This window comes from Juglans regia, chromosome 10 (assembly GCF_001411555.2).
Source record: "Juglans regia cultivar Chandler chromosome 10, Walnut 2.0, whole genome shotgun sequence".
NCBI classification, from domain to species: Eukaryota; Viridiplantae; Streptophyta; class Magnoliopsida; order Fagales; family Juglandaceae; genus Juglans; species Juglans regia.
In genome coordinates, this window is record NC_049910.1 from 36,803,486 (window position 1) to 36,826,727 (window position 23,242).

The following is a 23,242-nucleotide window of genomic DNA, read 5'->3' on the forward strand; positions in this document are numbered from 1 at the left end:
GAGATTAAAATATAAGAAAAATGATTGGGCTATTGAGAGGTGATTTGGAGGAATTTTCTTGATGCCTTTTTTTTATTTATTTAGTGATTAATAATGTATTTTTTAATGACGTGAATTTTTTTTAAAAATATTTAAAAGATGGCATATATAGGTTATAATATTGGCGTCGGTGAGGAAAAATATTACTTTATGGATCCAACAAATTAATGGCATATATAGGATTCAAAAAGTCGGCTTTTTAGGTTATAATATTTATAAAAGAACGATTTAAATTAAATTTATATATAATAAAAAGAAAGTGCACATGGCCACATCATGTACATAATTAATACATTCAGACGTAGTCTGAAAATCAATTTGTAAAGCAAATTGGCTATCCCACGTCTTCCCCTTTCCTTTTTAAAAAAATATATTTACAATCGTGAATTGTACTGCCACATAATTATTTTAAAAAAATAAATAAAATAAAATATCTAGATGAAAATAATTAATTTATTAATAATAGACCACACTCTTTTCTAAAGCAATTATACGATATTTACATACTTCACAGTTATATATAAAATTAATCTTATTAAAAAGATCATATTCAAACTCATACCATACGTTCAAACCATCGCTTTAACTCTTTTCTTATGTGGATGACTCTATTATGGTAGAATTAAATATATATATATATATATATCACAACTATTCTTGATTGAGTGTAATATATAGAAGACTTAATTAGCTAGGTATGTGAATTTATAATCGGTGGGCTCTACCCTGCATATTAACTTATTGCTAGACTTCTCTCTCTTAATAAACTCTAGCTCTTTCTCTTTGATTTTTGAGTAATTCTATATACAATTATGAAATGCGTAAACGGCGCCTAATCACTTTAAAAAAAAATAGAGTCCACTATTAAAAAATTAATTTTTTTCATATAGATCTCATGTTTTATTCATTTTTTTCAAAGCGATTACACGACGATTGCACAATTAAATATCTTTTCTCTTGATTTTTATTCATGTTTAATGGGCGAGAGAGAGAGAGAGAGTAATTATTGGGTTTAAAGCTAATTGGAATATTGGTGCTTCTAATTTTTCTCAGCAACTTTGGCTAAAGGCTCTCTAACTGTCGTGGAATTTTTCAAAGAAAAATGAGAGATTGATATAATGCAAAAAACTCATCATAAATAGTGGTATCGAATTAGCCTAAATGCATATAAAGAGATCTTCAACAATATCAATTGCCTTGCATCCTGCTTGTCTTAGCTAGATTACCAAGTAGAAGAATCATCAATATTAGATTATAATGATGTTTAAATGACACTTTCTATTATTTTAAAAAATAAATAAATAAAGGTTGATCGGAAATACTAGCTCATCATAGTAGTATAAAAATGAAACAGTGATGTACTTTGTAGTCTTTCTATATATATATATATATAAACAAAGTACAAATTAACAATAATAATGAAATACAATTTGCCCATCAAATTAATGGCCGTTTTTCCTCCTTTGAGTACTGTGAAAATCATTACAAAAGAAAATGATCATGATATTACTTGGAAATTTCTGTATAGCATCTGTGGTAGAAAATTGCTACTCACGGTGAGGATCATGATATATATATATATATATATATATATATATGAAAAAGCGAAATATATAGTGTATGGCTGTAATTTTTGTTTTTTTATTTTTATGTTGTTCTTTATTCAATTCTTGGCATTCACGGGATGGATGTTTAAAATAATTGAGCCCCTTAACTCAAACTTGTTTGCTTGAAAAACAATTTCCTTTCTTTTCTTTTCTTTTCTTTTCTTTTTTTCTATTTCTTCTATTCTTGCGAATGTGATCCTTTCAATTATTGTGGAAAATGATGAGTACCCGACATGCTGCTAAAGTGGTCCTTTCAGCTCCTTTGATTGTGAAAATCATTAGCAAAGGAGAGGAAACTACTTGGAAATTTCTCTGTGGTACAAACGTGCCACTCACGGTGTATGGAAAGAGACCACTTTATGAAATCCAACAAATTAATGGCATATATCGGACTCAAAAAGTCAGCTTTGATATATTAGTTGGGGATTAATTAGGTTATGATCTATGGTTACATATATAATACATTTAGAGGCAGTCTGAAAAGTAATGTGTAAAGCAAATTGGCTACTCCGCGTTTTCTCCTTTCTTTCTTGAGAAAAGATATTGTATAATTGTCGAGTAATCATTTTGAAAAAAATAAATAAAATATGAGACGCACATGAAAATAATTAATTTTTTAATAATAAACCCCACTCTTTTTCAAAGAAATTACGTGGCGTTTACATACTTCATGATTATATATAGAATTACTATTCTTTCTTTTACTAATTCAATTTCCAACTTATACTATTTGACTGAACTTGTTATGCTAATTAGAATATTGGTGCTTCTAATTTTTCTTAGCAAGTTTGGCTAAAGGCTCTCTAACTGTCGTGGAATGTTAATATGCCAAGACAACAAAGAAAAATGAGAGACTTGATATAATGCAAAAAACTCACCATAAATAGTGGTACCAAATTAATTAATTAGCCTAAATGCATATAAATTAGAGATCAGATCTCCAACAATATCAATTGCCTTGCATGTCACATTAAAATCATGTCCTCTCATGCATCCTGCTAATTGTCCTAGCTAGCTAGATTACCATGTAGAACAATCATCAATGCTAGACGGAGCCATATGATCACATATATATACACAACTAATAAAGCGTAATTATCAAGATATATTATCCGCTCAATTAAATACGCTGCCATATATAATTTTATTAGCATATATAAGCACCATTAATGATGGAACTTGCAAAATTGGATAAATAGACACATCTTTTCCCAGAACCAATTAATTATTTGCTTACAATTAAAATGACGAATAGCAGTCATGCATACATACATATATATATATGAGCCAAATTTGCTTGGAATGTATGAGGATAAGATCGATGGAGTTGGAAATTTAGTTTTTCTGATTCAAAAGAAAACCAAAAAAGACGTGATCATAAATTAATGATGATCACCTCGAATTGAAAACGTTCATGAATCCCATACCATACGTTCAAAACGTCCCAGCTCGATCTTTTTCTCCTCATGCGTGAATAACTTTATTATGTTACACTTCTATGTGGAAAAATAAAAATAAAAATATATATATTTCTATATATAATATATATTTCTATGGTGACAATTAATTGTGGAAAGGGAATAAAACTTGCAATAATTAATTAATTATAATGACGTTTGCGACCACACTTTCTTTTATTTTAAAAGTAAATAAATAATGGTTGACCGGAAATACTACCTAGATAAAAATGAAATGGTGATGTACTTTATAATCTTTCTATATATATATATATATATATATATATATATATACACTAGCAGTAGGTAACGTCCGAGCGACGTTTGCCCTTTTTTTTTTTAATTTTTTTTATCTAGTGATTGAAGAAGTGTTTTTTTAATAATTTTGTGAATTTTTTACTTTTTTTAAAAATATTTATGATGATTAAAAAAATACATGACAAAAGGAAAATAAAAATAAAAAAGTGAAATTTTTTTAAAAATATTTATGATGATTAAAAAAATACATGACAAAAGGAAAATAAAAATAAAAAAGTAAAATACACATTCAAGACATATTTTTAGGCTACTTCTTCATTAGTTGTAGCAGTTCTTTTTAGTTAATTAAGAATATTATCATATTTAAATTATGTTAAAACTCTAATTATTTATATTGTTATACTTTTTTAAAAATATTTAACAAAATTTCATCATTTATTTAATATTCAGTAGAACTTTATCTTTTATTTAATGATGAGAAATTAGTATTTTATAAATTGAAGTTAATTTTAAGTGTATGATATAATTTTTAAAATTTAATTATCTATTTTATGTTAGTTTAAATCAATATTTAAACTTCTATCGTTTGATTAAATCTGAAAATTAAAGATGAAGGGTTGGAATTTAAAACTCAAAAACTAATATTTTTTTCTACTGTTCATAATTACTGTTTATAAACAGTAGCAAACGGCAAAAAACCATGTGAAAAAAAAAAAATTTTGTTACTATTCATTTCATTACTGTTCATCTATGAACAGTATTTAATATTTACTGTTCATAATTACTGTTTATAAACAATAGCAAACGGCAAAAACTGCGAAAAAAAAACTTTTGTTACTATTCATTACTGTTCATCTATGAACAGTAAATTTATAGCCGCTTTTAAGTATAGGCCGTGATATATATATATATATATATATATATATAAACAGAGTACAAATTAACAATAATAATGAAATACAATTTGTCCTTCAAATTAATGGTTGTTGTTCCTCCTTTGAGTATTGTGAAAATCATTACAAAATAAGAAGATAATGATATTACTTGGAAATTTCTGTATCGCATCTCTGACAGAAAATTCCAACTCACGTTGAGGAAAAAGATTTTGAAAGCCAACAAATTAATAAGCTCTTACCATCGGTCTTCGTACATACCCCACATCATGCACATTTACGATAGGCAATTTGAAAATCAACATATAATGCATTCAAATTAGTTTTTTTATTTTTATTTTGTTATTTATTCAAATTCTTGGCATTCCACGTGATGGATGTTTAAGTGACAATGACCACCAAAATAATGACAGAAGAAGACAAATAGACTTGCAATTCTTTTTATTTTCACTCACGGTGAGGAAAAAGACTTTGAAAGCCAACAAATAGGCAAGAACCATCAGTCTTCGTACCCCCACATTATGCACATTTAGGAGTGGCAATTTGAAAATCAACATGCAAAGCAAATAGGCTACCTCACCTCTTCCCCTTTCTTTCTTTCATTTTGAAAATTGAATGCAATGTGTAATACATTCAATTTTGGTATACCGTGTATTAAAAGGATATTCAAACCCATACCATACGTTCAAACCATCTCTCTTCTTTTCTTACTTGTATGATGTGGTTCTAATTTTGGATGAGATTGCAATCCTTGTTGTAAAAAAAAAAAAAAAAGGATAGAGAGAGAAATAGTGTATGGTTCTATTAATTAAAAAGATCATATTCAAATCTATACCATACGTTCAAACCATCGCTTTAACTCTTTTCTTACGTGAATGACTCTATTAGGATAGACTTAAATATATATCACGACTATTCTTGATTGAGTGTAATATATAGAACATTTGAAAATTTAATTAGCTAGGTACGTGAATTTATAATCTGTGGACTCTACCATGCATATCAACTTATTGCTAGACTTTCTTGATAGCAATATCTGTGCTAGAAAATTTCCACTCACGATGAGGAAAAAGACTTTGAAAGCCAACAAATTAATAGGCAAGAACCATCAGCCTTCGTACGTACCCCACATCATGCACATTTAGGAGTGGCAATTTGAAAATCAACATGTAAAGCAAATAGGCCACCCCACGTCTTTCCATTTCTTTCTTTCATTTTAAAAATTGAATGCAATGTGTAATACATTCAATTTTGGTATACCGTGTATTAAAAAGATATTCAAACTCATACCATACGTTCAAACCATCGCTCTTCTTTTCTTACTTGTATGATGTGGTTCTAATTTTGGATGAGATTGCAATCTTTGTTGTAAAAAAAAAAAAAAAAAAATAGGATAGAGAGAGAAATAGTGTATGGTTCTATTAATTAAAAAGATCATATTCAAATCTATACCATACATTCAAACCATCGCTTTAACTCTTTTCTTACGTGGATGACTCTATTAGGATAGACTTAAATATATATCACGACTATTCTTGATTGAGTGTAATATATAGAACATTTGAAAATTTAATTAGCTAGGTACGTGAATTTATAATCTGTGGACTCTACCATGCATATCAACTTATTGCTAGACTTTCTTGATAGCAATATCTGTGGTAGAAAATTGCCGCTTACGATGAGGAAAAAGACTTTGAAAGCCAACAAATTAATAGGCAAGAACCATCAACCTTCGTACGTACCCCACATCATGCACATTTAGGAGTGGCAATTTGAAAACCAACATGTAAAGCAAATAAGCTACCCCACGTCTTTCCATTTCTTTCTTTCATTTTAAAAATTGAATGCAATATGTAATACTTTCAATTTTGGTATACTGTGTATTAAAAGGATATTCAAACCCATACCATACGTTCAAACCATCGCTCTTCTTTTCTTACGTGTATGATGTGGTTCTAATTTTGGATGAGATTGCAATCCTTGTTGTAAAAAAAAAAAAAAACAAAGGAGAGAGAGAGAAATAGTGTATGGTTCTATTAATTAAAAAGATCATATTCAAATCCATACCATACGTTCAAACCATCGCTTTAACTCTTTTCTTACGTGGATGACTCTATTAGGATAGACTTAAATATATATCACGACTATTCTTGATTGAGTGTGATATATAGAAGATTTGAAGATTTAATTAGCTAGGTACGTGAATTTATAATCGTTGGGCTCTACCATGCATATTAACTTATTGCTAGACTTCTCCCTCTTAATAAACTCTAGCTCAGGGGCGGCTCTATACAAAATGAGGCTTAAAGCGAAATTTAAGTGAGTCATTTGTATTTATAATACAATAAAATATAAATTATTATATGGAATATTTTCAAAATTTTCAATAAAATGAGATTTTATTTAAAATCTTTAAATACAGTTTTTGTGAATTTATATTTACAACAATAACTTAAAATGAGGTCTCAATGCAGATTTTGTACCTCAATTTAGTAAAATCTTAAAAAAATTATTTTAAATATAAATAATTCATTGTATTACTTATATAAAAAAAATCATTATATTCAATATTAAGTTTAGTATTATGGGGCCTTGCACACATTGAAAACTATAAAAATTATTTAATGAAATGGTTTTTATTTGTTTTTTAAAAAAAGATACCTCATTTTTATTTTTAGGGGCCTTACATAGGATGAGGGCCTTATACAATGGCCTAGATGGCCTTACCATTGAGCCGCCCTGCTCTAGCTCTTTCTCTTTAATTTTTATGAGTAATGCTAGAGAGAAGCCACTATAGCAGTGCACACTTTGCACGTACTGCATGACTGTTTCTAGTTAATTGTTCCTAACACTCACTTGAGGAGATGTGTGGTCTAGATGATACCACATCATATGTGCAAAATGGATGCTCCTATTAGTGGCTTCTATTTATATTTATTCATTGGGAATTGGGATATTGGTGCTTCTAATTTAGTTGGAAATTTAGTTTTTCTGATTCAAAACCAAAAAAGACATGATGATCATAAATTAATGATGATCACCTCAAATTGAAAAGATTCAATCCCATACCATAAGTTCGAAATAAAAATAGATATTTATTTATTTCTATCTATGGTGACAATTGATTGCCATGTTGGATGGGATTGCAAATATCCTTGTTGTAAAATAAAAAAAAATAAAAATCGAAAAGTGAAATAGTGCATGCATATAGTTCTAATTTTTGCGACCACACTTTCTCTTATCCTAATTTCCTCATATATTTTTTTTATAAGTACTCTGACACTTTAATTTCTATTATTTTAAAAAATAAATAAATAAAGGTTGATCGGAATACTACCACATCATAGAAGGATAAAAATGAAATGGTGATGTATTTGTTCGTCTTTCTATATATATATATATATATATATATATATATATATATAGATATAAAAACAGAGTACAAATTAACCATAATAATGAAATGCGTACAATTTGGCCAACAAATTAATGTCCGTCGTTCCTTCTTTGAGTACTGTGAAAATCATTACAGAAGAAGAGGATCATGATATTACTTGGGAATTTCTGTATACCATCTGTGGTAGAACCATTGCTCTTCGTACGTACCCCACATCATGCACATTTAGGTTCAAACCATTTCCTTGCTTCTTTCACTTTGAAAATTGAATGCAACGTGTAATGCATTCAATTCAATTGGATGCTGATCGTTGCCTTTTTGTAGAGTTCCAGAAACTGGGCAGGAGGTCACCAAGTGAATACTCCTTGGAAATTGAGGACCGTTGCATGTTTGGAAATGTTTTAAGCTGGCATCCTCTAAAACTAACCATATGCTGGCTAGTACTCCTCATGCTGCTAACCATCAGTTACTCATCCAAAGAACCTGATGTGGAAGGTATAGTGTGGTTTAACCTTTGTCCTTTGTTCTGTTTGTAACTTAGTTTTGTACTCTATTGATTAAAATATTTTCCCAGAACTTCTCTAAAAAAATTTAAGAATTAGAGGGAGAAGACATAGAATCTCATGGAAATATGATAAACTGGTCCAATTTCCAATAGCCTCAAGACACTCTGTTAGTCACTAAAAAGAACTTCTCTAAACACATTATGTTACTGAGTTTCCCTTTATTTACTTTTTAAGTAAGAAGATTTTATTAAAGTGCAATGGTGCAACCCCCCATACACAAGTAGTATACATGAGAGACACCTAGCTAGAGTACTCATTACTTGGGGTGGTGTTATGATTTCATTCAATCAAGAGGAATCAGTTGCTTCAACTTTGAGCATACTTGGAAGAACTGTTATGTGAGCCTTGATCCAATCACGGCATGGATTTTGGCGCAGTTTATGGAATGCGGAGGGCATTTAGTGAAGGGGACATGCTAAAGGTCAGCCTTAATTAATTCACCGATTTTTCTAAAATGTTTATAATTTGAGGTTGAGGTTGTTATACAGTTTATTATTTGCTTCCAACAATGAAACGGCATTTAATTTATTTGGAGAGATTAGGTTCAACAAGAGTTTATGCATGGATTTAAGAAAAGTGATAAGATAATTTGATGCAAAGAAGAATATATGACAAACAAGATGCTAATATATAGGAAGCACTTTTACTTCTAAGCTGTGGAGTTAACAGGATCCTCTTCTATGTGGTTTTAAGACTCCTATATTTGGGATTAAAGCTTAGTTGAGTTGAGTTGAGTATGCTGTATTTCAATTTGCCAAGGACTACATTTATATCATTAGTATTTCGTAATAGTCATAAAGCGCATGCAAGTTTCATGTAAAGTGAGTTCTCGGTTACCAAATAAATTTGATGGACTTTCTTTTGGTTAGATACTACAACTGGACAGATTTTGTATTTGCAATATGTCAGCCAAAGTGACATGTTTTGTATTCTAATGTTAAGTTTTATTTTTGCACTGAGTTTGGAATTGGCTATTGTTTATATTTGAGTACTCTTGAAAATTTGGAAGAAACACATGTTTTGTAAAGGGCTCTTGATTCACAAAAAGTGTATTTGATCTGAATGTCATTTGCTTCTAGAGTGATTTGTATATAATCTTGGCTGCAACAATATCAGACTGCATAAGGATTATGGCATTGCCACCTCCTGCAACTGAAATAACTAATTCTCATATTTGTCATCCTGATTTAAGAACCAGAGTTTTTGAATCCACAGCTTCGTTCCATGTGACACTTTTTTCTGCATCTTATTAGAGATGAGTGACGATTCACATGAAATTGAAGCTAAAGAAAATCGTGCTCAACGTTCAGTCCCCGATTGAATGAGAGAATCCTTTCATCTTTGTGAAGGATATCAGTTGCTGCACACCCTTGGCATGATCTCGAGATTGGTGTGTATAAACCATCTATATTCAGTGTTCATATAAACTTAAAGGTACTAATTCTGTTCAATAAAACTTTGTCTGCAGGGAATAAACATATTGACTTTGTTTTTTTATTTTTTGGGTGGTAACATGCTAAAAGAATGTTCAAGTGAGATTTTTAGCATGTAGTTAAGATCACCATCTTCGCACTAATTTCTGTTTCTTTATGAATCTCTAACTCTTTCCCCGCATGCAAATATCACTTGTCCAATAAGAATTATCAAAGCAGTTGCACCTTTTTTATGGTCATTCCCTTGCAACCCAATCCAGCAGCGTTCCCATTCATCCCAGTGGGTAAAACATTAGTGCTGCAGGCTAATTTTGTGACCATCACCCCCTTTCCTTGCAAATTATTCTGAACATCTATTAGACTCCATTTCCCAGCTGCCAAGTTTTCTCAGCCTTCTTAAATTTCCAGTACTTTCTCTTATCTAGCAAGAATTTTCAACTTTTAAATTGAAACTCGTTTTCTTCAGGCACATTTTCTAATGTATCTCTTTGATGTATTACTAAGAGGTTGGTTCAAAAGATTCAAGTAGTTGTGCAGGTATAATGTACTAAAGAACTCATGTTTTTGTAATTATCTGGACATATTGCATTTGGCCTGCATTGGAGAATTGTTTTTTTTTTTCATCTTGTAAAAGTGAATATCTCTAGTCCTGCAGATGTTATAGACTCTCAATATCCAGTTGCCTTAATGGCGACTGGCTGATGTTACATACATGCTGATCAGATCTGTTTAGGTCTATATATATTTGGGCTTACTATGCTGGCATATATGTTCATTGGAAGCACTTGCTTGCAGTTTTTTGTGTTAAATGTTTATTACCAGAAATAAAATGACTATACATGCAAATCACACACTCAAAATGAATGCAGATAAGGAATTAATTCGGAATTTTTCTACCTCTTCTTTCCCACCTCAGTCTCTTATCTATTGATCCAATTTAATAAAAACTTCTTCCCACCAGCATCATATACAAGTGGTAAGTGTTTAATTCCTCAAGTTCTGTACTAAAACATGGACTATTAAATGCATGCTTAGTGTCAGATACTGCTATTCTCATCTGTCATCACTCTTCTTTGATGAATACAATCATTTATACTCTTGTTAACATTTCCTTTGATGAATTATTTGTTATTTGGCTTGGTTTGTTACATATTATTTTTTACAACTCCGATATTTTACGTGCTTGATGACACTTGTTATTGGTTTTTAGATCATTTATAAGTTTGGTTCTGTGCTTCCCACTTGTGCAATTGTTTTTTTTAGCAAGAACATATAATTTGCATGTGAAATATATTTTTTTGTGGATTATGTATTTGTGCATTTTTTTTTTAAATTTTTGAAAAACCTTTTTTGGCAACAATTATTCGTTGGAAATACATAATGGCGACGATAATTTAAAATTGCTGGGAAAAATATCGAGTCATTTGCGGCGATTTCCCAACCTTTTGTGACGATATATATCGTCGATTTTTGAGATATTTGTGACGGACAAAAATTGCCGGAAATAGTAATTTTTTGTGACGATTTTTATATATTGCTGAAGTTAATAAGAAATGACACTTTAATTTCATCAAACATGCAGCGAATTAGAAATCCTCGAAAATGATCAATTGCAGCAATTATTATTGGTATTTATGAAGATCTTAAGTGCTGAAAAATGTCTGATTTATTGTAGTCTTCGTACCCCCACTGAGCCACATTTGCATCATGTACATATATAATACATTCAGAGGCAGTCTGAAAATCAATGTGTAAGGCACGTTGGCTACCCTGCGTCTTCCCCTTTCATTTCGAACTTAAACTGTTCGACGGAACTTGTTGGCCTGGGCCCTGCTTTGTGTGCTACAGCCTGCACCTTAAAGATATTTCTTGATAGTGAAAAAATATATGTTAATAGAATTTTTTTTTTTTTTTATAAAGAACCGAGAATCACCTGTCCACGATGTTATGTTAATAGAAATATTTCTGCATCAAGCTAATTAAGAATATGGTTCTCTTTAACGAGAATGCATTCAGTTTTGCTACACTGTATATTAAAAAGATCATATTCAAACACATACCATATGTTCAAACCATTGCTTTAACTCTAGCTTTTCTTACGTGGATGACTTTATTATGGCAGACTTAAATATATATCACGACTATTCTTGATTGAGTGTGATATATAGAAGACTTGAAGATTTTTAGGTAGATTTCTCTCTCTTAATAACAAACGTCTCTATTTCTCTATGCAAACTAGCTTGGTCATTGATCAGTACAGGCAAATATATATACAAAACCTGTAGTGTATGGCTCTGGTAGTTGACTGTTGTGACCAATTAATTAACTAAGAAGAAGAATTCTTAGTAATGTTTTTGTCCTTTTTTTTTTCTCAACCTAAACAATTGATCTCTATTGATAATGGCAAAAGAGGCACAGGCATTTGCCTAAAGTATTCAAAGTCTTCCTACAAATTCATTAGCCTAAAGTATACTTGTACAACCGATCCTTCTGACATATCCTCAATTGCATAAGCATATATGCGGTAATACCAGATGAGTAATATAGTATTAAAAGCTTGATAGCATCTTTGATTGCATATAGGGCTGAGTTAAAAGCAAGAAAATTGCAACAATACAAAACGTAATTCAAGCATCTATACAGCTCCACAAAACCCATCTATCAAGCAAGGAAAGTGAAAACATGAAGAGTTCGACAAAAAACGTAATTCATATAGCAACAATACAAAACCATACACATAAAGATTGTAGTGCCACTGCAGGTATATATTATGAACAGCAACAGAAGAAGAAGAGCAACAACAATAATATCAAATTTCAAGGTTTTAAAAGTGCTCACCTGTCCCCATCACCAACAAAATCAAAGGGGATAGAGCATTCTCTGCTAGTACTGACTGAACTGCTCATAACTTTTTTATGAAATAATATCAAATTAAGTTTCTTGGGCCATTGTAAAGAAATAAAACCTCTTTAAAGAATGTCAATGTTAAAATTCTGATCTACAAAATTTAGTTGAGTGCCTTGATTCTCTCATTTCTCCTAGTGAGGAAAAACCTAATAAGATTCATTTGAGCGTGAGTGTAGAGATGCACGCACTTTGTTTTGGGGAGAGACCTTAGGCGAAAATATTGCAAAGCAAATAATTTAAGAACAAATTAAGCTGCTTACCAGAAAGATGGCATGAAATGAACACCATTCGGATTGCTAAAATAGGGGACTGTGAGGTGGCATATGGTGACTTATTCCCCATCTCATGGTGGCCTAAATCATAGTTCTACAAGTGACAAGTGACTAGAATAGAGGACAAGTAAAGATCATAGAAGATCAAGCTGAAATGAAGTTATGCATGTGACAAGTATGCAGCTGAGTTTTATGTTTTCCTTTGATGTTTCCCACTATCATTTGGTGAAACTATAAGCTTCTAATGTCTCTTGTTCTATCATGGCTAACAAATAAAGTGATGATGATGAAAACTAAAGGAAATTAGAGAGGTTAAAGTATAAAAAGTAGATCTGAAACGTATAAAATGCTTACTGCAGCAGGCATTGATTCCCTCTGTTTTCACTTGCTTCTAATGTTAAAAGCTCTTAAATCTGCAGCTATAACTAAAGATTTATCATATAAAATGCTTACTTTTAGCTAAGTGAAATAGGATCTTCACTTAGCTAAAAATATCCCAAGAAGTGGATGACACCCAGAGAGAAAGACCGGACTACCACCTTCAATATTTCACAGGAGATGCCTTCCGAGCACAACTAAGATAAAAAAGAGCCTAGTTCAAGAAGTATAGTTTCCTAGAATAGCTCCTAACCACAATAACAATTCTTTTACTAAAATGTCACCAAATCAATTGCAATAGATGGGTGAAGGTTCCAACTCCCACCTGCTAGGTACTAAGTTCAAAAGCAAAATTTTTGTTTATGCTGGACCAGGCACAAATGCAATGTTAAATGGTAGTCACAATCAGCAGTCATCACAATGTTAAATGAAGTGCCCCACTCACAATTTTCACAAGGTTGTCAAAACCCTATGACTCAGATGAAATTAGAAGACATAAATGTCTTATTAATATAAGGACACCTAGTACGTACCACCATTTACTACCTTTATAATGCTAGCTTCCTGCCACTTTGTCTCAAAATCTAAGGACATTCTACAATGAACCTCGAGAAAGTATCAAGCAGACAACATGTATATATATATATATATTGGCAATACGAATTAAGTAACAACCAACCATGGAGAAAGGAAAATATAAACTGAAGCGTTAACAGAATTAAACAAAAACACTCATAAACTATTAGAATGAACTGTACAGTAGTCATTAAGTATGACAAGAATTTTTCACAAGAGGGTAGAGGGGCATTTCACCTTTCGATGGCTCTTAAAAATTAGACCCTATTGCTAGTCTAAAATGAACAATACCACCCTTGCGGAATCTTAATTTACTAATGAATATTCCAATGGATAGCAATACATTGCCAATACAATAACTAAAAGGGACTGTATAATTTCCGTCCATGTAATTTAGGGTTTAGTATCCTTAACTTATCCTTCCAGATTATCTGATAATAGAAAAACTTCTAGTACTTGGAGAACATGAACTTTTGGATAAAGCAAATATGCAAAATGTTGAGCTTTGTATAGATTGACTGCCAATTCTATCCAATAAGATACAATAAAGCTAGAAAACATAAATGATACATTTGTATCTTTTTGAAAACATATTACATGACTATGTTTCATTTACTACTTCCTACGATTCACCCCACGATTCACCCGGCTTATTCGAGTTTGGTGTTGCTTCTTGCCAAAAGTCTTAATGAGCCAATCTTGCGTTCTGGTTGTCACAATGTGCCCGATAACAACTCCAAATACGAATCCACATCCATATCCCATCACAACTACTTTCCAACCAAATTCAAAGAACAATTTGGGACCCTGATTCTCTCCAAAGGCTGAAGGTGGAGGTGTTGAAATGTCAGAATCTCCACAGATTTTGGACAACGGCTTTCCACACAGTCCTCGATTATCTTCGAATGAAGTATTTGGAAATGTTCCAAACTGATGCCCCTGCGGTATTGGTCCAGTGAGGCAATTATGTGACACAGTAAAGTTTGAAAGGAAATTGAGCTGGACTAATTCAGGAGGTATCTCTCCGGACAATTTGTTTTGAGAAAGGTCTAATGATTCTAGCTGTGTCAAGTTCGCAAAGGATGATGGGATATGACCAGTGAAAGCATTATTGGAAAGGTTCAGGGCATGAAGTCCTTCTAGATTCCCCAGTATTTCAGGAATATCTCCTTCAAATCTGTTGCATGAGAAATCTATGACTCTGAGGCCATCTTGGATCTTCTTATACTCCAACTCCACACCTTTTATCGTTATTATAATTGAATAGTAGACCCAGTCACCCATGTATTGTAAATTCTTTGCACCAACGGACTTCATGGCATCCCATTGTGTGAAGTATCCTGCAGATAGATTCCCAGACAAATGGTTATGATAGAGGTCATTGATACACAAATTGGAGAATGTGTAATTTGTTTCCAGACTCTTTATTGCACCGTGGAAGCCATTAGAATGGAGATCAAGAATCTTCAAGTATTGAAGAGTTCCCAACCAAAAGGGATCGGTATCATTGATTTGATTGCGGCTAACATGAAGATACTCAAGCTCAATACAGTTGGCCAAAGATCTTGGCAAATGACCATGTAACTGGTTTTGACTCAAGTCAATCATCTTTAAGCTGCATCCGTTTGCCCATGTTTTTGGGATGGTGTTGCTAAAGTTGTTGCTTTGTAGTTGTAGCATTGACAAAGATTGACTCAAGTTGCCTATACATGGATGAATCATGCCACTCAAATTGTTATAGGACAAATCAAGCACTTCAAGTGAACTCATATTGCAAATAAATGGTGAAATCCTTCCGGTGAATGAATTATTGCTGACGAAATAAAACCTTAGGGATTGTGGTGGAATTGGGAGCGATCCATGCATCATGTTATTATTAAGGTTAAACTCGTCTAGATTTTGCCATGGGATAATTGTCGGAGAATCTTCAAGGCCACTGAGAAAGTTGTTAGAAAGGTAGAAATATTGCAGAGATTCTTTACTTACATTATGCATCCATTTGGGTATCAAGCCTTGGAGATTGTTGCCTTTTAGATCTAGCCACGACAATTTACTTTGGTTTCGTAATATATCTGGGAACTTGGTTAAGTTGAGATGAGCCAATCCTAAAAGTACAAACTGTGGAAGAATGTCGTTTGAACTAGCTCTGGTGAGCCACGACAAATCATTGAATGAGTTTTGTGAAAGGTCTAGGGAAGTGAGTTGGGTAAGGTTACTGAACGAATTTGGGATGGTTCCTGAAAAATTACAATTGGAAATTGAGAAGCCAGTTAAGAAATTAAGGTTTCCAATTGAAGCAGGTAGATTACCAGAGAAATTTGTGTTGCTAAGATATAAATACTTGAGAGGAGAGTTTGTTTGAAATTCGGGCAAATGACCTGTGAGATCTTCATTGTTTGTAACAGATAGGCCTCATAGGTGTGGTAACTGAAATATTTTGGTTGGGAATCGCCCATACAGTCCGCAGTCAACCAGAGCTAGAGCTTTTAAAGAAGATAAATTTGCCAGACTTTCAAGTACAGTGGAGGATATGTTGATACTAAAAAACTCAAGATCTTCAAGGTTGGTTAAATTTTGCACTAAACTTGTCAGACTTTCGGTATATAAATCATCAAAAGAAGAATACAGCCGAAGATAAGACAACTTGGATAGGTATTGAATTTCAGAGGGGATTGGTCCTGAAAACTGGGAGAAGGAGAGGTCCAGATGTGTTAGGCTTGAAAGATTACCAATCCCAGATGGGATTTGGGAGTGATTGAAGTCATTATTAGCAAGAGTAAGGTTTTGAAGATGAAGAAGGCGGAAGAGACTACTGTTGGAGGTGATAGAACCATAGAGACAACTGCTACTAAGGTTGAGGGCAATGACATGACCCGTGTCTTGGTTGCATTCAACCCCATCCCAAGCACAACAATTGGTATTGTTTCCATCTATTCTCCATGATGCAACCTCCGCAGGATATTCCCCCTCAATACTGTATTCACAAAAAGAGTTGTTTTGTATGATAAAACTATCCTTGAATTGCATCAGAGCTACCCTCTCTTGTTGATGGCAAAGTGGAAGCAGATTATAAGACAAAGAGAGAGGGAGTAAGAAGAGAAGGAGGCATGGGATCAAAGGGAAAAGCAGGCGCATGAATATGAAGTGATGATAGGAATAGATGTCCATAACTTTTTTAAAAATGGCTTGCACTATAAATGTTTAGACATGAGAGGAAAGAGCGAGAGAGGGGCTTAACTTTATAGACCCAATTAATACAAGAAGAAGAAGAAGAAGAAGAAGATAATGTGGAAAATATACATGTATGGTGACAATTAATTGCGATGTTGGTTGAGATTGTTGTAAAATAAAAAATATTTATATGAAAAAGCGAAATTCTTAGGATTCGACGCGATGGATGTTTAAGTGACAATGGCCACCAAAATAATGACAGAAGAAGATAAATAGACTTGCAATGCTTTTTATTTCCACTCACGGTGAGGGGACTAAATTTTCTTATAAATAAATTGGATGTGGGGCCGAATTTTGGATGATAGAAAGATAGAAAGAAGACAAATAGACCTGCAATGATAGAAAGAATGGTCTTTAATTTGACCAAGATGCACGTGATCAATGACAACTACCATGATCTCTCAATTATTGTAGAAAAATATATAATGTGAAAATTAAATAAATATCTATGGTGACAATTAATTGCGATGTTGGATGAGATTGCAATCCTTATTGTAAATATATAGTGTATGGCTCTAATTTTTGTTTTTTATTTTTATTTTGTTATTTATTCAAATTCTTGGCATTCCATGCGATGGATGTTTAAAATAATCCTTATTGTAAATAGATAGTGTATGGCTCTGTTTTTTTGTCAACTGCAATGCTTAAACAATGCAAGGTTAAAGAGTATGAAGTGGGCAGCAGGACGGCAGGAGCAAAATTATTTTAGTTTATTTTTTTTTTTCTTGGAATTGAGTATGAACTGATGATACGAATAGGTGTCCATAACTTTTTAAAATGTCTTGTACTGTGTTTAGACTGAAGAAAGAGTGAAGGGCTTAACTTAATTTATAGACCCAATTAATGCAAGTGATGATTTTGATTGTGAAAATCATTAGGAAAGAAAGAAGAGGAAACTACTTAGAAATTTCTTGATAGCATCTATGTGGTAGAATCCTGCCTCTCATGTCGGTGAGGAAAAATATCACTTTATGGATCCAACAAATTAATGGCATATATAGGACTCAATAAGTCGGCTTTTTAGGTTATAATATTTATAAAATAACGGTTTAAATTAAATTTATATATAATAAAAAGAAAGTGCCCAGGGCCACATCATGTGCATAATTAATTCATTCAGAGGTAGTCTGAAAATCAATTTATAAAGCAAATTGGCTATCCAGCATCTTCCCCCTTTTTTTTTTAAAAAATATATTTGCAATCGTGAATTATACAACTGTCACATAATTATTTTGAAAAAGTCAATAAAACAAAATATCCACATGAAAATAATTAATTTATTAATAATAAATTACACTCTTTTTTAAAGCAATTATGCGACATTTACATACTTCATAGTCATTACCAAAGAAGAGGATCATGATATTACTTGGAAATTTCTGTATAGCATCTGTGGTACAAAATTGCCACTCAAGGTGCGGAAAAAGACTTTGAAAGCCAACAAATTAGTAGGCAAGAACCATTGGTCTTCGTACGTATCCCACATCATGCACATTTAAGAGAGGCAATTTGAAAATCAACGTGTAAAGCAAATGGTCTTCGTTCGAACCATTTCTTTCTCTCACTTTGAAAATTGAATGCAATGTGTAATGCATTCAATTTAAATTTACCATGTACTAAAAGGATATTCAAACCCATACCGTATGTTCAAACCATCACTCTTATTTTCTTACGTGTATGACTATATATATATTATGGTAGACTAATCAAATCATATCAAGACTAGGACAATGATAAGTCTGGTTTGTAGGGCTCTCCATATTCATTACCTAAGTCTTCACAATACATTTAGGAGAGGCAATTTGAAAATCAACATGTTATGCATTCATGAATTTTAGTATATCATATACTAAAAGAATATTCAAATCCATACTATACGTTCAGACCATCGCTCTTCTTTTCTTATGTGTATGACTATAGATTATGGTAGACTCAAATTAGATCAAGACTAATAATTCTTGATTGAGTGTGATATGTAGAAGACTTGGAGATTTTTAGGTAGACTTCTCTCTCTTAATAACAAACGTCTCTATTTCTCTTTGATTTTTATTCACTACAAGAAAAATAGATTTTTGTAGCGACACTAAATCGCTAGAAAAAACTTGAAAATAGCCACAAATGAGTATTCTCGAAAAAATTTCAGTCATAGGATGGCATCTGTTAAAGTGTATATATCACTGTATTATGACAGAGGTGCGTTTGGTAAATAAGATGAGATGAAGAATGATTAAAATCTTTCATAATTTTCTTGGGAAACATCACCCTAATATAAAAGACTAAAATTTTTAATTTTTTATATAATCATTATTCAAACACAAATCAATATAAATTTTATAAACTTCAAAATAAAACACAAAAATCAATACAACTTTTTCAAATTTGAAATCAATACATTTATTTTTCCTTTACAAGAAATATACACAAAAAGTTATTTCCCTTTTTGCTTCTCTGGTCCTCTGTTTTCTCCCGATATTTTGCCCCAATTCATACATAATACCTCATATTCTTGGATTAAATTTTGATGGACATCCATGTTTTATAGCCAAAATTGCTTAAAATTAAAATGACGAATAACAGTGCATATATATGAGCCAAACTAAAATACGTTTCTGTTGCTCTGTTTCAATCCTGAACACAGCACTAGATCAAGTTTAGCATCGATCATGAGGATAAGATCGAGTTGGAAATTCAGTTTAGCATCATCCACATCTATCCACTTGCTAACTGAAATGATTGCATTCACCATCATGCAAGATTCAGAAAACTTTCACCAAAGAATAACTCTGAGCATTAATGCTAACTACGTTCACACATTTTATTCTTATCAAAGATGGGTTTTGATAAGAGATGGACAGAATTAGTAATGCAAGGTGTCTCTTCAGTAAAATATTCTTTGCTTGTTAATGGAGCCCCCCAACAACATTTTCTTTCTTCAAGAGGACTAAGGCAAGGGGACCCTCTATCCCCTTACCTCTTCATTCTATGTACTGAAGTTCTTGGGAGAATGTTGGATGAAGCTGAGAGAAAGGGTCACATTACTGGCTTTCCATTTGCTAGAGGTTTGCTAAAGGTAAATCATCTGTTCTTTGCAGATGACAGCTTACTATTCTGTAAAGCAAATGCACTAGAGTGGAGTAGATTGGCTGATATTCTCAGAACTTATGAGGAAGCTTCTGGACAAAGACTCAATCTCGAGAAATCAGCAATTTTCTTCAGCAAAAACACAGCATTGGAGACAAAACAGGTTATTATCTCAGCTACCAAGATGGTGGAAGCTAAAGTTTTTGAGAAGTATCTTGGCTTACCCTCATGTGTTGGAAGGAACAAGTTAGCATCTTTCAGACCAGTATTGGGCTCTATAAGGAATCGTATGCAAAACTGGAAAGTTAAATTCATTTCAAATGCTGGAAAAGAAGTGTTACTAAAGTCAATAGTCCAAGCAATACCTACTTACTGCATGAGCATTTTCAAATTGCCAAAAACTATACTTAATGCTATGAACAAACTTATGCAAAAGTTTTGGTGGGGCAGCCGAGATAACAAAATCAAGACTCAGTGGTTGCCTTGGAAATTACTTGGAAAGAATAAGGCTGAAGGTGGACTAGGATACCGAGACTTTGAACATTTCAACTTGGCTCTACTGGCCAAGCAGGGGTGGAGACTAATACAACAGCCACAATCTCTAGCAGCCAAGGTGATGAAAGCCAAATACTACTTCAGGTCAGAATTCCTCAATGCAAAACTGGGCAGCAATGCTTCCTTTCTGTGGAGGAGCTTTTTGGAAGCTAGGAAAGTTTTAGAGGAAGGATTAATATGGAGAATTGGAAATGGGGAAGGAGTTAGCATATGGAGAGACAAATGGATCCCTCAACCAACCACATTCAAAGTGCAGACCCCATTAGACCAGAGGCATGCATGCTGGAGAGTCAGTAACTTGATTGATGAGCACTCCAAAACATGGAACATGTCGACTTTGAGGAGTCTATTCACAGAAGAAGACATCAGTAACATAAGCAGAATACCCATTAGTTGGTGTGGCAACCCTGATAAACTTATTTGGAGGTGCTCCAAAGATGGCAAATTCACTGTAAAGAGCGCTTATCATTTGTTAAGTACAATGGAGCAGCACCAAAAGGGACAAAGCTCGGCTCAACCCAAACAGAAGGAAGTGTGGTCTAAAATATGGCAGTTAAAAACCTCAAGTGCTGTCAGGATGTTTCTTTGGAGAGCTATCCACGAGTCTCTACCTACAAACCTCAATCTCAAAAAGAGAAAAATCAAGGAAGACCCCTTATGCCCCATCTGTAGACAGGAGACAGAGTCTGTTATGCATGCATTATGGTCTTGTTCTGCAGCAATGGATATATGGTCTGTCAACACTAGAGGAATTCAGAAAATGAAGGTTGGGTTCAAATCCTTCAAAGAGGTAGTGGAACATGTAATAGCAATACTCAATGAAGAGGATGTAGAGCTGTTTGCTTGTACAACTTATTACATGTGGAGGAGAAGAAATGTCTTTTTGTTTGAAGGAAAGTTTGAGAACCCATCTCGGATAGCCCAAGCAGCTCTTCAGTCGACCAAAGACTTCAAAGAAGCCAATGACAGGGTGAAGGTGGACTTGACCATTGGAAGACCTACTGGATTAACTACTTGGAGACCTCCACCACTCAACATTTACAAAGCAAATTGGGATGCCTCAGTCGACCGAGTACACAGCAGAATGGGGGTGGGAGTGGTGATCAGAAACTGGAAAGGAAGGGTAACAGCAACCCTGAGATCATCAAGGTGCATTTTTCCTGATGCCAAACTTGCAGAAGCGATGGCTGCACTAAGAGCAATTCTCCTTTGTAATCAGATAGGCATCTCACGAGTAATGTTAGAAGGGGATGCTCTCAACGTGGTCAAAGATATCAACTCAGAGGCAAAGGACTCGAGCTCAGTAGGATTGATTATACAAGACATCAAGGCTGAACTTCAGAATTTGGAGTATGGTTCGGTTGATTACATATCTAGAAACTCAAATTGTATTGCTCATTGTTTAGCTAAGGATGCACTAAAACTCTCTCAGGAGAGCATAACAATGGAGGGAATCCCTCTTTGTATCCAACATTTGCTAAATTAATGATGAAAGCTTGAATATTCAAAAAAAAAAAAAAAAATGAAATGGTACTTTTTCGTCTTTCTATATATATATATAAATAAAATAAAATAAAAACAGAGTACAAATTAACAATAATAATGAAATACGTACAATTTGCCCATCAAATTAATGGTCGTTGTTTCTCCTTGAGTACTGTGAAAATCATTACAAAAAAAGAGGATCATGATATTATTTGGGAATTTCTGTATAGCATCTGTGGTAGAAAATTGCCACTCACAGTGTGAGGCAAAAGACTTTGAAAGCAAATAAATTAATAGGCAAGAACCATTGCTCTTCGTACGTACCCAACATCCTGCACATTTAGGAGAGGCGCGCAATTTGAAATTGAGACAACATGTAAAGCAAATAGGTTCAAACCATTTCCTTCTTTCACTTCGAAAATTGAATTCAATGTGTAATGCATTCAATTTTAGTATACCATGTACTAAAAGAATATTCAAACCCATACCATACGTTCAGACTATCGCTCTTCTTTTCTTACATGTATAATTATATATATCTTATGGTAGACTAGTCAAATTATATCAAGACTATTAATTCTTGATTGAGTGTGATATAGAAGACTTGAAGATTTTTAGGTAGACTTCTCTCTCTTAATAACAAACGTCTCTATTTCTCTTCGATTTTTGTTCACTACAAGAAAAATGGATTTTTGTGAGGACACTAAATCTCTGAAAAAAACTTGAAAATCGCCGCAAATAATTATTCCCAAAAAAGTTTTTTAGTCGTAGGATGGTTGCTATTAAAGTGTATAGCTGTATTATGGTAGATGTGCATTTGGTAAATGAGATGAGATGAAGAATGATCAAAATCTTTCATAATTTTCTTGAAAAACATCACTCTAATATAAAACACTGAAATTTTTAATTTTTTTCATCTAATCATTACCTAATCATTATCCAAATACAAATCAATATAAATTTTATAAGCTTTAAAATAAAACGTAAAAATCAATACACAACTTGAATGAATAGCATTGCTCTGTTTATATGAACAACATTGCTCTGTTTATAAGATTAACAGACATAAACAAAAATCAATATCTTTCTCTTGCTCTGTTTCAATCT

At 32.8% G+C, this 23,242-nt stretch overlaps 3 protein-coding genes across 9 annotated transcripts in view; 1 reads left to right on the plus strand and 2 right to left on the minus strand.

The window, feature by feature from the left end:
• LOC109019056 (vesicle-associated protein 1-3-like) overlaps positions 1-23,242 on the minus strand; it is a 122,232-nt gene that overhangs the window by 10,738 nt on the left and 88,252 nt on the right. The window lies entirely within an intron of this gene.
• Positions 7,728-11,576, plus strand: LOC109004715. 5 transcript variants are annotated; one of them, XR_004802547.1, is made up of 4 exons: positions 7,728-7,880; positions 7,976-8,638; positions 9,471-9,607; positions 9,686-11,576. XR_004802547.1 is itself a non-coding variant. In XM_035694632.1 (4 exons), the coding sequence occupies exons 1-4, from the start codon at positions 7,799-7,801 to the stop codon at positions 9,474-9,476; spliced, it is 303 nt and encodes a 100-aa protein (XP_035550525.1). In that variant the 5' UTR covers positions 7,728-7,798; the 3' UTR covers positions 9,477-11,576. The 5 variants fall into 5 exon arrangements, 1 of the variants encoding a protein (XP_035550525.1); XM_035694632.1 differs by having other exon boundaries at positions 7,976-8,146; positions 8,595-8,638; positions 9,471-11,576; XR_004802549.1 differs by having other exon boundaries at positions 7,976-8,146; positions 9,471-11,576.
• LOC109018081 (putative receptor like protein 25) lies at positions 14,271-17,011 on the minus strand. 3 transcript variants are annotated; one of them, XM_035694622.1, is made up of 2 exons: positions 16,162-17,005; positions 14,271-15,123 (listed from the first exon to the last, which is right to left on the minus strand). In XM_035694622.1, the coding sequence occupies exon 2, from the start codon at positions 15,098-15,100 to the stop codon at positions 14,399-14,401; it is 702 nt and encodes a 233-aa protein (XP_035550515.1). In that variant the 5' UTR covers positions 15,101-15,123; positions 16,162-17,005; the 3' UTR covers positions 14,271-14,398. The 3 variants fall into 3 exon arrangements, with proteins under 3 accessions (XP_035550515.1, XP_018855819.1, XP_018855820.2); XM_019000274.2 differs by having other exon boundaries at positions 15,770-17,005; XM_019000275.2 differs by having other exon boundaries at positions 14,271-17,011.

Bases quoted from the DNA above. Each gene is read 5' to 3' on its own strand.
- LOC109004715 (XM_035694632.1), top strand. From the start codon at position 7,799: ATGATATTACTTGGGAATTTCTGTATACCATCTGTGGTAGAACCATTG. The intron at 7,881-7,975 runs GTTCAAACCATT...GCCTTTTTGTAG, and splicing joins CCCACATCATGCACATTTAG to AGTTCCAGAAACTGGGCAGG. The intron at 8,147-8,594 runs GTATAGTGTGGT...ATTTTGGCGCAG, and splicing joins CAAAGAACCTGATGTGGAAG to TTTATGGAATGCGGAGGGCA.
- LOC109018081 (XM_019000275.2), bottom strand. From the start codon at position 15,778: ATGCATAATGTAAGTAAAGAATCTCTGCAATATTTCTACCTTTCTAAC.